This window comes from Saccopteryx bilineata, chromosome 1 (genome assembly GCF_036850765.1).
Source record: "Saccopteryx bilineata isolate mSacBil1 chromosome 1, mSacBil1_pri_phased_curated, whole genome shotgun sequence".
NCBI lineage: Eukaryota > Metazoa > Chordata > Mammalia > Chiroptera > Emballonuridae > Saccopteryx > Saccopteryx bilineata.
In genome coordinates, this window is record NC_089490.1 from 355,631,859 (window position 1) to 355,646,497 (window position 14,639).

Genomic DNA, 14,639 nt, shown 5'->3' on the forward strand with positions numbered 1-14,639 from the left:
TCAGGGTCAGTCCTCAGGGAACATGTGTATCTGAGGACCCAAATGCCCTGCCAACAAGCACAGGCCCTCCCTCACTTTCCTTTGGTGACACTTGGAGTGCTCCAAAACAGGACACAGAAAACAGAGCCACAACAAAAAAGCCCCCACTACCTTGTACTGGTTTCTCACAGAACAAGTAGCCTGTCTATCCAAATTGAGAGAAGGATCAAATGAATTCAAAAACTTCTCCATGCTGTGAGAACTCTTGTAGAATGTGGATGCCAAGCCTCAGAGGACTGGTTTAGAACATGTGATGATATGGTTATTTTTTTAAATGCCTCAAGATTTTTATGGCAAATATTAAAAAGTTTTGAGGGTATATGTTTTACCAAAAGGCTGAAAAAGCTTACTTAACCATAGTGCCAAGTTTGCTAAACTTTAAGGAAAATGGTAAAATGATTATGCGTATTCTACTTATTTGTTACAAAGAAAACAAATCCTTCCTGTAGGACCCAGCATAATAATAGTCAACATATGTTACATCCCCACCCATGCCAAGTACTTATTTTTATTATGTCTAATTATCGTAACAACCCTGAAAGGTAGGTTTTATTAACTATATTACGGATAAGGAAAACAAGAGTCAAAAATCACAAATCACTTGAAGTCATCCAGTGGAGCTAAGATTCAAATCCAAGTCTTTCTGACTCCAAAGCTCATAGTGTTGCTATTCAAATAACAGGACTCGCAAAATTTTAGGAATGTGATACACAATCTTTAAAATATAAAAACAAGCCCTGGCCGGTTGGCTCAGCGGTAGAGCGTCGGCCTAGCGTGCGGAGGACCCGGGTTCGATTCCCGGCCAGGGCACACAGGAGAAGCGCCCATTTGCTTCTCCACCCCTCCGCCGCGCTTTCCTCTCTGTCTCTCTCTTCCCCTCCCGCAGCCAAGGCTCCATTGGAGCAAAGATGGCCCGGGCGCTGGGGATGGCTCTGTGGCCTCTGCCTCAGGCGCTAGAGTGGCTCTGGTCGCAACATGGCAACGCCCCGGAGGGGCAGAGCATCGCCCCTGGTGGGCGTGCCGGGTGGATCCCGGTCGGGCGCATGCGGGAGTCTGTCTGACTGTCTCTCCCTGTTTCCAGCTTCAGAAAAATGCAAAAAAAAAAAAAAATAATAATAATAATAATAATAATAAAAAAATATAAAAACATCTGTAATCCCAGTGTTGTTTATAATACTGAAAAATCAGAAATAACCTAAATCACCAATAATAAGGGATTGATTCAAGTATGGCAATCTATATAATAATACAGTAATTAAAACTGCAATTTTAGAAGAATAACCACAAACATAGAGAACATCTCAGATACCAGGTTCTGAGCTTAGTGCTTTACATGAATTATCAAATTCTTATGAGAATCCTATGGAGATGGGTACTTTTAAAATTCCATCATACGTATGAGAAAACAGAAGCTTAGGAAAGCTAGGTATCTCACTTGGTTTCATAAAATTATTAAGTGGGAATCAAATCCAGGTCTGTCTGATTTATAGTCTGAGCTCTCAAACACTTACTATAATATTACCTAAAAATTAGGTAAGGGCATGAAAAAAATATTATGAGGTGAAAAAAAGCAAGTTACAAAACATTATGTACAGTATAAACTCATTGGGCATTTTAAAAAACAGCTTTATTGAGATATAATTCACATCACCATAAAATTCACACTTATAAAATGTTTCTATACAAAAAAAAAGAAATTTGGTTTTTAATATATTCACAGAGTTGTACAACCATCACAACTATCTAACTTTAGAACATTTGCATCATCCCAAAAAGAAACTCCATACCCATTTAGCCCTGGCCAGAGAGGTTTGTAGGTTGGAGTGCCGTTTGGGAGCTACGAAGGTTGCTGGTTCGATTCTCTAGTCAGGGTGCATACAGGAGCAGCTCAATGTTCCTATTCCACTCAGTTGTGCATTCCTTGGTTGCTTCTTGTGTGTGCCCTGACCAGGAATCGAACCCACAACCTTGTCATTTTGGGATGATGCTCTTAACCAATTGAGCTACCTGGCCAGGGCCAAAAGGTGTCCATCTTAAGTATCAAAGTAGAATAGTTAGAAATAAGGACATTCATTCTCTGAGTATTCAACAGTAAAAATCAAACTTATGCAACTTCTTGCAGACTTCTCTCAAATCTTTAGATGGTTAAGCTATCTGCATGTAAAAGAAATGTTAATGGCAGACCTTTATTCACTGGGAATATACAATTAGCAAAGGACTCTTAGAGCATGTGTGGTACTTCTGAGCTCCAAGATCCCTCTTTCTCTATGTTCCATCTATAGAGCCAGCTGCCAAACAGGATCTACCAGTATAGCCTTCAGCTCTATTTGCAGGACGGAAGACACCACTTTTAAAATGTCTGACAAACATACAGATTTATGAAGCTTATTTTTAAACAAAAGAGTTTGGATCCTATTTGTTTGTTTGTTTGTTTAGCTATTTCAAGTCTTACTCCACCGTTCTGTGTACCATTCTCCAAAGCCAGCTGCAAGAAGAGCATGAGAAAGCTAGTAAGTGAAAACAAAGTTTGCACAGCAGAGACAGGCTAAACATTCATTACCTGTTTTACTTGTAGCCCATGACTCCAGATCCTTTCCAAGAGGTCACAAAGGCTGGCAATCAAGGTGTTCTCTTCCACCCCTGTGATGTTGATCTCCCCATGCCCTAGCTCCACAGCCTCTCGGCCCATCTTCTCCACCAGCATTCTCTTGGTCTACAAGGAATCAGTAAGATTAGATAACCACAGTGAACAGAATCACATGCAACTGGAGAGGGTTGTGGCCACCTGCACAGCACACCTGCTGGGATGGGAGGGACAAGATGAGTAAAGCCCAGATACCTAGAGGGTATTTATTCTCCACCATATAGGTTAAATTATGATGAAATGAATTCTTTACAAGTTTAATTAAGAAGATAATAACATAGCAATCACTGTATGACCCTGAACCAGTGCTTCATCACTCTAGATTGAGTTTTTGCATTCATGAGATAAAAAGAATTGAATAAAACCTTTTAGTCATGCTCATTTCTGACATTCTGATTCTCACTGTTTAACTGACCTTACAAACAAACTTTCAAGCATTTAATCCCTAGAAATAAATCTGAAGTACCTGTCAAGGGAATAAAAAATTGAGGAGAAATAATTTACTTATAGGTAAAAAAAAATTCTTAAGTGCTTATTGTAAAATAAAAACCAAACACACACACACTGTATTGATCATCTCAGCTTTAATTACTATTTGCCAGATACTATAGTATACATTGCATTATCTCATTTAAGCCTCCAAATAACTCTGTAAATATTATTATTGTCCCCAATTGATAAGGAAATTGAGGTCCCAATTTACTGATAAGTAACTTGCAAAAATCACACAACAAAGTAGTAGTACATCTGGCCTTTGAACTTAAATATCCTTGAATATTGAGTCCAAGCTCTTAAGTAAAATTGAGCCATGTTATAAATTTATGACATATAAAAATTTAAAGAACAGGGGGAAATCACCACTAAGCCTACCTTTCAGAAGCAATAACTCCAAACACTCTGGCATATTTTTTTCCAGTGTTACAATTTTTTATTTTTTATTGTGAAATATATGTATATGTGTGTAGGTATATACATACACAGATAAAGTTATACTATTATAATCATTATTCAGGTTAAAAAATTAAATACTGTCCATGTACACCTTTGAAATGCCCTACATGTCTTTCCTATCACCTTCCCACCCTAAAAGTGATCAGCATCCTGACTTACACAAAACTACAGAAAAGCAAGAAAATAGTTATTACCTGTATTTGCATTCCTAAACAACACAGTTCAGTTTCGCCAGTGTTTTCTTTTGTGATTTTCTTTTTCACTCAACTTTATGTTTGTACAATTCATCTACATTGATGGGTATGGATGCTGTCCATTCTCATCACAGTGCAGCATTCCATCATATGAATATACTACAATTAACATACTAATTCTCCTATTGATTGGTATTTGGGCTACTTCCAGTTTAGGACTGTTATAAAGAATGCTGCTATAAACTTTCTACACATATCTCCTGGGTCGTGCTACAAAGGTTGCTCTAGGGAATATACCTAGGAGAAGACTATCAATAAATATATTTTGTTTTCCAAAGTGGTCATACCAATTTACATATCCAATAAATAGCATAAGAGTTCTGGCTGCTCCACATGCTAGCCAACACTTGGCAGTGTTAGAATGATTATTATATATTTCTTCAATTCTAACATGTACTTTTTTGCATATTAAAATGTCTGAAATTGGGATGTACTTCACAGTCATTGACTGTTGGCCAGGCACTGCACACAAGAACACTGTCACTGACTGGGTATACATCTCAAAACTTGAGAATGTCAGTAGCTTGGGAAACAAATCTCAGACACAACCAAAAAGATCCTCTTTCAAGAAAGGAAGCATCACCAATGTTCTTGATAGCAGAGAAGACAACATTGTATAGAAAATCACAACTATCAATGGCTCAGAGTAAAACATCAAAAACTTTTTATTTTAAACACCTGAATTCAAAATATAAATATGAAATGTCAATCTAACATGTAACAGTTTAATAATTTCTTCTGCAAGAGAAAGTATATTTGATTTCATGCTATAAATGATTACCACTATCTGAAAAATGTAGGAAAAATTTTTTTTTTTTTCTAAAACAAGAAATACATGATTCCATACATTGGTGGAACATAAAAATGAGACTAAGAGACATGGACAAGAGTGTGGTGGTTACCAAGGGTGGGGGGGGAGGGAGGACATGGGAGGGAGGGAGGGAGGGAGAGAGTTAGGGGGAGGGGGAGGGGCACAGAGAACTAGATAGAGGGTGACGGAGGACAATCTGACTTTGGGCGAGGGGTGTGCAACATAATTTGATGACAAAATAACCTAGACATGTTTTCTTTGAATATATGTACCCTGATTTATTAATGTCATCCCATTACCATTAATAAAAATTTATTTTAAAAAAAAAAAAAAAAATTTTTTTTTCTTTGGTGAATAAACAAGATATATATTAGAGACCAAGTTAGTTGAAGTGTCCTAAAAAGTATAACATACTAACTTGGTTGAAAGGTTACATTTTTATCAGGAAAAAATTACAATCCTAACTAAAACATTAAAAATTAAGAATGACTGTCTTTTGATCCAGCAATTCTAATCCTGTGCATATATGCAAAAAAAATCTGAAAGCAGAATCTCAAAAAGATATCTATATCCCATGCTCACTACGGCACTATTCACAATAGCCTAAATATGGAAAGAACCCAATTGTCCAACAGGTAATTGGATAAATAAGATGTGGTATATATGATACATATAATGGGATATTAGCCCTAAAAAAAGAAAGAAATCCTGACATTTACAGCAACATGGATGAACCTGGAGGACGTTATGCTAAATGAAATAAGCCAGTCACAAAAGGAAAAATACTACATGACTCTACTTATATGAGATATCTAAAATAGTCACTCTCACAGAGGCAGAGAATAGAATGGTGGTTGCCAGTGCATGGGGGAGGAGGAAATAGGGACTTGCTGTTGTAGAGATGTGAAGCTTCAGTATGCAAGATGAGTAAGTTCTAGAGATCTGTTAGACAACACAGTACCTATAATTAGCAATACAATATTGTATAAGACAGAGTAGATCTCATGTTGTATTCTTATCACAAAAAAACAACAAAATCCATAAAAGAACATAAGAAAATTTTGGGAAGTGACTGAAATGTTTATTACCTTGATTGTGGTAATAGTATTATGAATACATGCATATATTCAAACTCATCAAAATGTATGCTATACTAAATGTGTGTGACTTTTTATATATTAATTTTCAATAAAGCTTATTTTTAAAAAATAATTGTCTTTATAAGACTGAGATAAACACCCACAACAATCTTAAACTGAATGACACACTTTGGTCTGGCACACAGTAGGCGTTCATAAATTCTTGTGTCTAGACATATGAAATCACTGTTATCAAATTAAAACAGAGGCTACAACATTTTCATATGTGTAAGAATAATCTGCTACAATGATTTCAATGTTAGATGTCTAAAATTAAAAACTACATCTGTTTAAAGAATACAGTACATATTAAGTTTATATCAAGCAAAGTGTGCTTGTTCTTGATTAATGGTTTATTTTATGTAAAACAAATATCCCTAATTCCAATTTAACAGAATCTTAAAATTAGTACTATCCCATTATATTAACAATATTTTTAAAACCAAGAAAGTCCAGCTGAGGCAGGCCTTGGTCTCACCTTGCCTGCCCAGGGAAACAGCACACACACGGAGGTGTCCCAGCTCACCTTGTTGCGGCACTCCTTCAGCAGGCCCTCTACAAACTTCCAGTTGGTTTGGGCGATCACTGATGGGGACAGGTTGGACAGTTTGGGCTGGCGGATGGTGCTGCCCATATTCCTGGCTTCCTGGATGTACTTCTACAGCAAATGGAAAAATCAAACACTGTGTCCACGCACACAATCTGTAGGTGACCAGTACTGATGGGTGCCTGAAGAGGGCACTATCACCCAGCATTTTCTTACTGCCTCTTTCCTACGCTCAGATTAAGTTGAGGCAGAAAACTTAAAATGCAACTCCCTATAAAAGTAAAAAACTGAGAAAACATGATGTATTCTGTCTTCTCCAATGTAAAGCACTCCATAAGTACTGTAATTACCTTTGCTTTAATGAGGTAAAACAAAACATGCACTACGTATATTATAGCTCAGTATGCAAATCCACCCTAATCTCAGAGTACTTTTTTTTTTTTAAATGAGAGAGTGACAGACAAGAAGGGAGAGAGATGAGAAGCATTAACTCATAGTTGCATCGTTTTAGTTGTTCACTGATTGTTCCTTATACATGCCTTGACCAGGGAGGGGGCTCCAGCTGAGCCAATGACCCCTTGCTCAAGTCAACGACCTTGGGCTCAAGCCAGTGACCACAGGATGCTGTACTCAAGCTGGCAAAACTGCCCTCGTGCCAGCAAACTCAGGGTTTTGAACCTGGGACCTCAGCATCCCAGGTCAACGCTTTATGTACCGCGCCACCACCAGTTAGGCTCTCAGAGTACTATTGAAAAAGTCATTTTACCCCCTAAGCTGGGAGGAATTTAACTCCTCTGTCCATATTAAAGATAACTACATCTTTGAGCCCTGGCCAGTTGACTCAGTGGTAGAGCGTCAGCCTGGCGTGCGGAGGTCCCGGGTTTGATTCCCAGCCAGGGCACACAGGAGAGACGCCCATCTGCTTCTCCACCCCTCCCCCTCTCCTTCCTCTCTCTCTCTTTCCCTCCCGCAGCCAAGGCTCCATTGGAGCAAAAAGATGGCCCGGGCGCTGGGGATGGCTCCTTAGCCTCTGCTCCAGGCACTAGAGTGGCTCTGGTCGCGACAGAGCGATGCCCCCTGATGGGCAGAGCATCGCCCCCTGGTGGGCATGCCGGGTAGATCCCGGTCGGGCGCATGCAGGAGTCTGTCTGGCTGCCTCCCCGTTTCCAGCTTCAGAAAAAAAAAATACAAAAAAAAAAAAGATAACTACCTTTGTTATCATAAAGTACAATCTTGCTCAAAACAACTGTACAGGCACAGTTTTACAGCTGTGAGTACGCAAATCACAGTTTATTCTCGTATTATTATTTATTAATTATTGTATTATTTTCTATATGAACTACAAACCTACTTGTGCTCCACCTAGTATGTTCTGCTTTACTACAACGTGCCAGTGATTCTCCATAAGCTGTTTAATATAGAATGCATATAGATACGGTAAACTGGACACTGACATCCTCTGAGTAATCAGGTTCCAAACTATTTTTACCCCAGACTTCTTTCCTGCCCCATATTTATTCCAGGTTTACACTTCTGTCTGGCCCCTCAATCTCCCCTACTACCAACCTCAAGGGTAGAATTCAATTACTATCATCTGGACTATTGCTACCTGCCTCCTAACTAATAGCTACATAGCTATTTCTAGTACCTGCTGAAAGAAGTCATATGGAGGTGAGGTGGAAGAGCCAGCACAGACTTTAAAAATAACACCAACACCCAACATCCTTACAGTAGCTTCACAAAAACTCTAAGCAACAGTATTCTATAAATCAGCAGTTAAAAATTTATAACCATACCTTGCAACTTTAATTTACTCCTTTAAAATATAGCAAAGGCAAAACATGTTTTTTTCCCATTCACTGAGGTGCAGACACATACAAAAACAATACGCTTTATTGGGCTTTATATGTATATAGTGCAATTTGCAGGGTATTTTCTCAAAGAGAAGTTCCTGAAATGGGTTTCTTGAGGTTAAACTCCCATTTGCACAACTTCTCTGCAGCTGAGTAAGGCAGGGTCTCCAACTTGAGGTTTATTGCAAAGCTTTATTGGGAACAAATAAGCTTAGAGCTGAGAAACTCAGCTTATAAGCAATGAGGACTCAGGTCAATTCAAGAATCCTCAATCCCCCCAAAAAACAAAAACAGAAACAATCCTCAACACCCAGGCACCTAATGAAAACATTTCTCTCCTTCGCTCCTCTAAGAAAAAAAAAAGTCAAAATTATCTGATTTAAATTAAGATACACAAAAATTAGGGGAGAAGTACCCCCTTCCCAGGTTCAGATACTAACAGCATTAACCCAAGTTTGGCTTTCTTCCTTCTAACTCCTTCTAACAGAATTACTTCTTTACTACCATACCACACATAAAAAAAGCCTGACAAATTTTAAAAGGATTTCTCCCCAAGTTTCAGACTCTCACCTCTGAGCTTCCTGTCACACTCCCCAGGGAGTATGATGCATGGAGGGGAGGGAGTATGGAAAGGAGAGAGAAAGGGTCTCTTCTAAGCACTGACATCATTCCTGAGAGAGGGTGCAAGGAGGGCTTGGCTCACAGAGAGGACCTACATCGTTAGTGAATAGCTGTCATGTGTAAAACATTGTACATCCTGGATTTGTCATAACTGAGGCTCAATATCAGGAATCGGGAACTAATGTTTCTTCATTTTTTTTTAATATAAGGGTGTACACTTGGGCATGCATTAGGCCCTTAAGATTTTTTTTTAAATATATATAAGATTTTATTTATTCATTTTTAGAGAAGGGAGAGACACAGAGAGAAGAGGGAGAAGAGCAGGAAGCAACAACTCCCACACGTGCCTTGACCAGGCAAACTCAGGGCTTCAAACTGGCGACCTCAGTGCTCCCCAAGTCGGTGCTTTATCCACTGCGCCACGACAGGTCAGGCCGGGAACTAACCCTTCTTTACAGGGAGAGATGTCTGAATGTCAAATGGAGGTGACCCAACAGCCTGCGCAGATAATCTCCACTCCGACTCTATCCCTGTAAGTAACTACCCTATAATAAATCCTGTTATAATCTGTGGGTTGCCTGCTTTGTTGTTTGGTCTCAAATTATGTTCTTGGTTCAGTGGTCACTGTACCTCTGTTCAGTGAGACAAAGTCATTGCTAGGACACTTGAATCAGACCAGAGGCCAAGGAAACAGGAAAGAGAAGGAGAGTGCAGCATGATAATAAGCCTATTCCTTGTCATTCTTAAGGGGTCTTACCTCTCTCTGGTCATTGTCTAAACGCAGGTGTTCTGTGTGCTGCTTCTGCCGATCTTTCCGCCTCCACTGGGCAGGGGCATTCCTCTTTGTCCACCTGAAAGAATCAAAGTAGGCAATTAATAACATCCCATAAAGATATTTAGCTCAGCTGACAGGAGAAAACTTGAATGTCTAGGAACCAGTGCTAGGCATGAAAAACTACCAAGGAGTCACCAGAGACAGCTCAAAGACCTTGAGGGAGAGTATCTTAAAGATCAGTGACTGGCCGGTTAGTTCAGTCAGTTAACAGCATTGTCCCAAAACGACAAGGTTGCGGGTTCAATTCCCGGTCAGGGCACACATGGAAAGTAAACAAGGAATGCATGATTGAGTGGAACAACAAATGGATGCTTCCCTTCCCCCTACCGTCTCTCTAAAAATCAATATAAATTAAGCCCTGGCTGGATAGCTCAGGTGGAGCATCATCCCTGAGCATGGGGTTGCTGGTTCAAATCCCTAGTCAGGGCACATACAGGAGCAGCTCAGTGATGTTCCTGTCACTCTCTCTCTCTCCCCCTCCCTAACTCTCTCTCTCAAAAAAAACAAAAACGACAACAACAAAACAACAACAACAACAAAAAACAAAAACCCACATCAGTGACTGGGCAAGAAAGATAACTCCCCAGAGAACACAAACTTATCTCTTCAAACGTCTACAAAAAGTTCATATACAGATCCAAAACTACACTCAATTCTGTCTGGAATTGATCACACTCATCCCCAAAAGTAACTAAAGAACACCAGTCCTGCTAAGTTCTCTACTTTCAGTTCAGACTCCAATTATTTCAATCACCACTCCTTGAAGAAAAAATGCTAGCTAGATGTTGAATGAGATTCAGTCATGAGATAATTTCAACCCATCTGCAGCCTGGCATTTTGCAGGTCCTGAGAATGTGGAGCTATCCCAATCTGCAAAGGGAAGACAGGAGCGGATACTCTGTCATTTATTTTCTTGTTCAAAAAAGTGAACAGCCTGGATGGTCTGGGTCTTCTCCATATTTGCTTTACAAAATTCAGAGTTTTCCTACCAGCTCAGACCCGGATACTGGATGATTAGGGAGCTGTGATTAGGGAGCTGGATCAGGGACTCCCTGGGACTGACTCACTTGTTGCTGGCTGGTCCAATGGAAAGCACATCAGACTGCAGCTTTGGGAAAAACCCAGGCTCGTACTTCCCTTGGCCAATCTTCATGTCAAGTAAATGCGGGTGAACTGCAGTATGGTCAATTTTTGCCAGACGTAGCTCAATTGCTTTCTCTGGATCAGGAGAAAAAACAAATATTTTTTAAAATATACCATATTCTGGGCCATATAAGAAGTCTCAATAAATTTAAAATAATCTGGATCACACAAAGAATGTCCTCTAACTACAATAATCAATAACATTTTTTTTATTGATTGATTTTAGAGAAACAGAGAGAGGAGGCAGGAGAGAGAGGGAGGGCTGAGAGAGAAGGAGAGGACAAGAGGGAAGGAGAGGGGGAGAAGGACAGAGGGAGAGAAGGAGAAAGGGAGAGGGACAGGAGGAGAGGGAGAGAGGGAAAGAGAGAAGCATTTATTTGTTGTTCATTCTTGCCTGACCTGTGGTGGCGCAGTGGATAAGGCGTCAACCTGTTGTTCATTCTTTGGTTGCTTTCTATTTGTGCCCTGACCAGGGATCGAATCCACAACCTTTTCGTTTTGGGACAACACTCTAACCAACTGAGCTAACCAGCCAAGGCCAATAATAACATCTTAAAACTAAATAACAGACTTTTAAATAACCCATGTATTGAAAAAGAAATCAAAAGGAAAATAAGGACTGAATAAAAATAAAAACAAATTATAAGACTGTATGGTATGCCATTAATATTACTTGAAAAAAAATTTATGGCACTAAGTGCCTATCTTAGAAAAGAAGAAAGGTCTCAAATTACGAACTTGGCTTCCACCTTAAGGAACTAGAAAAAGACAAGCAAATTAAAGTATAAGAAAAGAAATAATAAAGGCCAGAGTGAAATCAATTAAGTAAACAAAATTAATAAATCCAAAAACTGGTTCTTTCAGAAAATCAGTAGCCTGACCAGGCAGTGGAGCAGCAGATAGAGCGTCGGACTGGGATGAGGAGGACCTAGGTTTGAGACTCCGAGGTCATCAGCTTGAGCGCGGGCTCATCTGGTTTGAGCAAAGCTCACCAGCTTGGACCCAAGGTTGCCGGCTCGAGCAAGGGGTTAAGGCACATATGAGAAAGCAATCAATGAACAACTAAGGTGTCGAAACGAAAAAGTAATGATTGATGCTTCTCATCTCTCTCCATTCCTGTCTGTCTGTCCCTATCTATCCCTCTGACTCTCTCTCTGTAAAAAAAAGGAAAGAAAGAAAATCAGTAAAACTAATATACTTCTAGTCAGACTAATTAGGATAAAAAGGAAAAGACACAAACCACCAACAGCAGGAATGAGAAAAATGTCATTGTTACAGGTGAAAAGGACAAATTCCTAGAAAGATGCAAACTGCCAAAGCTCGAGAATAGCTAAATCTGAAAAGCTCTATTTTTTAAATTGAATCTGTAGTTTTAAATCCTCTCATACACAAAAACAAACAAAAATCTCCAGGCCCAGAGAGCTTTACTGATGAATTCTGCCAAACATCCAGAAAGAAAGAGTATCACTTATACAAGATCTTTCAGAAAACTGAGAAGAGAATATTTCCCAACTCATTCTTTCAGGCCAGTATTATCATGATACCAAATCAGACAAGATATTAAAAATATGATGAACCAATATCCCTAATGAATACAGATACAAAAATTCTAAACAAAACTTTAATAAATCAAATTTAATAATATACAAAAAAGACAATATAACATGATCAAACAGAGTTTATCTCAAGAACCCAATGTTGGTTGACATATTTAAAAATCAGAGTGGCCCTGCCTGACCAGGAGGTGGCGCAGTGGATAGAGCATCAAACTGGGACACAGAGGACCCAGGTTCAAAACCCCGACATCACCAGCTTAAGTGCAGGATCATAGACATAACCCCATGGTCGCTGGCTTGAGCCCAAAGGTTGCTGGCTCAAAGCCCAAAGTTGCTGGCTTAAGCAAGTGGTTACTCGCTCTGCTATAGCCACCCCCCCCAATCAAGGCACATTGAGAAAGCAGTCAACAAACAACTAAGAAGCCACAATGAAGAACTGATGCTTCTCATCTCTTTCCCTTCCCGTCTGTCTATCCCTATCTGTCCCTCTCTCTCTGTCACACACACACATACACACACACACACACACACACAAATCAATGTGGTCCTGGATGGGTGGCTCAGTGGATAAAGCACTGTCCCAGCATGCCAAGGTTGCGGGTACAACCCCACTGATTGTATGAGAAGCAATCAATAAATACATAACTAAACAGAACAACTAAGTGGGCCAACAGATGATGCTTCTCTCTCTCCCTCCCTTCCTCTCTTTTCAAATAATGAAATTTTAAAAATTCACCATATTAACAAATTAAAATTAAAAAACGCGCTAATACCCCAACAGATGTAGAAAAAGTATTTGATGAAATTATACAACATCCACTTCTGATTAAAATTCTCAGTAAACTAATAACAGAAGCAAATATTCTCGATTGATAAAAAGTATCCGTGAAAAACCTACAACTAACATCATACTTAATGTTGAATGCTTTCCCCCCAAAATCAGGAATAAAACCAGGATGTTTACTCTTGCCACTTGCATTTGACATTATAGTAAAGGTTCTAGCCAGTGCAGAAGGGAAGAAATAAAGGTATCCAGATTGGAAAGAAAAATGTAAAACTATTGATATTATTATCACAGGCAATATGATTATCTATGTAGACAATCTAATAGAATGTACAAAAAGCATGACACAGATCAATAGACAAAACTCTATTATATTTCCATACATTAGCAATGAGTAATCAAAAATTAAAACTTTAGGCCCTGGGCAGTTGGCTCAGTGGTAGAGCATCGACTTGGCATGTGGAAGTCCTGGGTTCAACTACTGGTCAAGGCACACAGGAGAGGCAACCATCTACTTTTCCACCTCTCCCCCTTCTCTCTCTCCCATCTCCCTTCTGCAGCCATGGCTCAATTGATTCGAGCAAGGTGGCCCTGGGTGCTGAGGATGACTCCATGGCCTCTGCCTTAGGCACTAAAAAATAGCTCCGTTGCTCGGCAATGGAGCAAACTCCCAGAAGGGCACAGCATTGCCCCTTAGGGAGCTTTCCATGTGGATCCTGGTTGGGGTGCATGCAAGAGTCTGTCTCTGCCTCCCTGCTTCTCACTTAATAAAAAAAATTTTTTTTATGAATTTTTATTAATGTTAATGGAGTAACATTAATAAATCAGGGTACATATATTCAAAGAAAACATGTCCAGGTTATCTTGTCATTCAATTTTGTTGCACACCCATCGCCCAGAGTTAGATTGTCCTCCATCACCTCTATCTAGTCTTCTTTGTGCCGCTCCCCCTCCCCCTTCCCTCTCCCTCCTTCCCTCCGGCGTCCTCTCTCCCCCCATCCCTGGTAACCACCACACTCTTGTCCATGTCTCTTAGTCTCGTTTTTATGTCCCACCAATGTATGGAATCATGTAGTTCTTGGTTTTTTCTGATTTACTTATTTCACTCCATATAATCTTATCAAGATCCCACCATTTTGTTGTAAATGATCCGATGTCATCATTTCTTATGGCTGAGTAGTATTCCATAGTGTATATGTACCACATCTTCTTTATCCAGTCTTCTATTGAAGGACTTTGTGGTTGTTTCCATGTCTTGGCCACTGTGAACAATGCTGCAATGAACATAGGGCTACATGTGTCTTTCCGTATCAATGTTTCTGAGTTTTTGGGGTATATATCCAGTAGAGGGATTGCTGGGTCATAAGGTAGTTCTATTTTCAGTTTTTTGAGGAACCACCATACTTTCTTCCACAATGGTTGTACTACTTTACAGTCCCACCAACAGTGAATAAGAGTTCCT

General features: G+C 39.6%; 1 protein-coding gene across 3 annotated transcripts in view; it reads right to left on the reverse strand.

The window, feature by feature from the left end:
- DENND5A (DENN domain containing 5A) overlaps positions 1-14,639 on the reverse strand; it is a 98,421-nt gene that overhangs the window by 18,326 nt on the left and 65,456 nt on the right. For all 3 annotated transcript variants that reach the window (XM_066250920.1, XM_066250921.1, XM_066250919.1), the window contains 4 exons: positions 10,762-10,912; positions 9,617-9,710; positions 6,365-6,496; positions 2,600-2,752 (listed from right to left, as the gene is read on the reverse strand). In XM_066250920.1, coding sequence (XP_066107017.1) covers positions 2,600-2,752; positions 6,365-6,496; positions 9,617-9,710; positions 10,762-10,912 — 530 coding nt within the window. The remainder of the gene's footprint in view (positions 1-2,599; positions 2,753-6,364; positions 6,497-9,616; positions 9,711-10,761; positions 10,913-14,639) is intronic.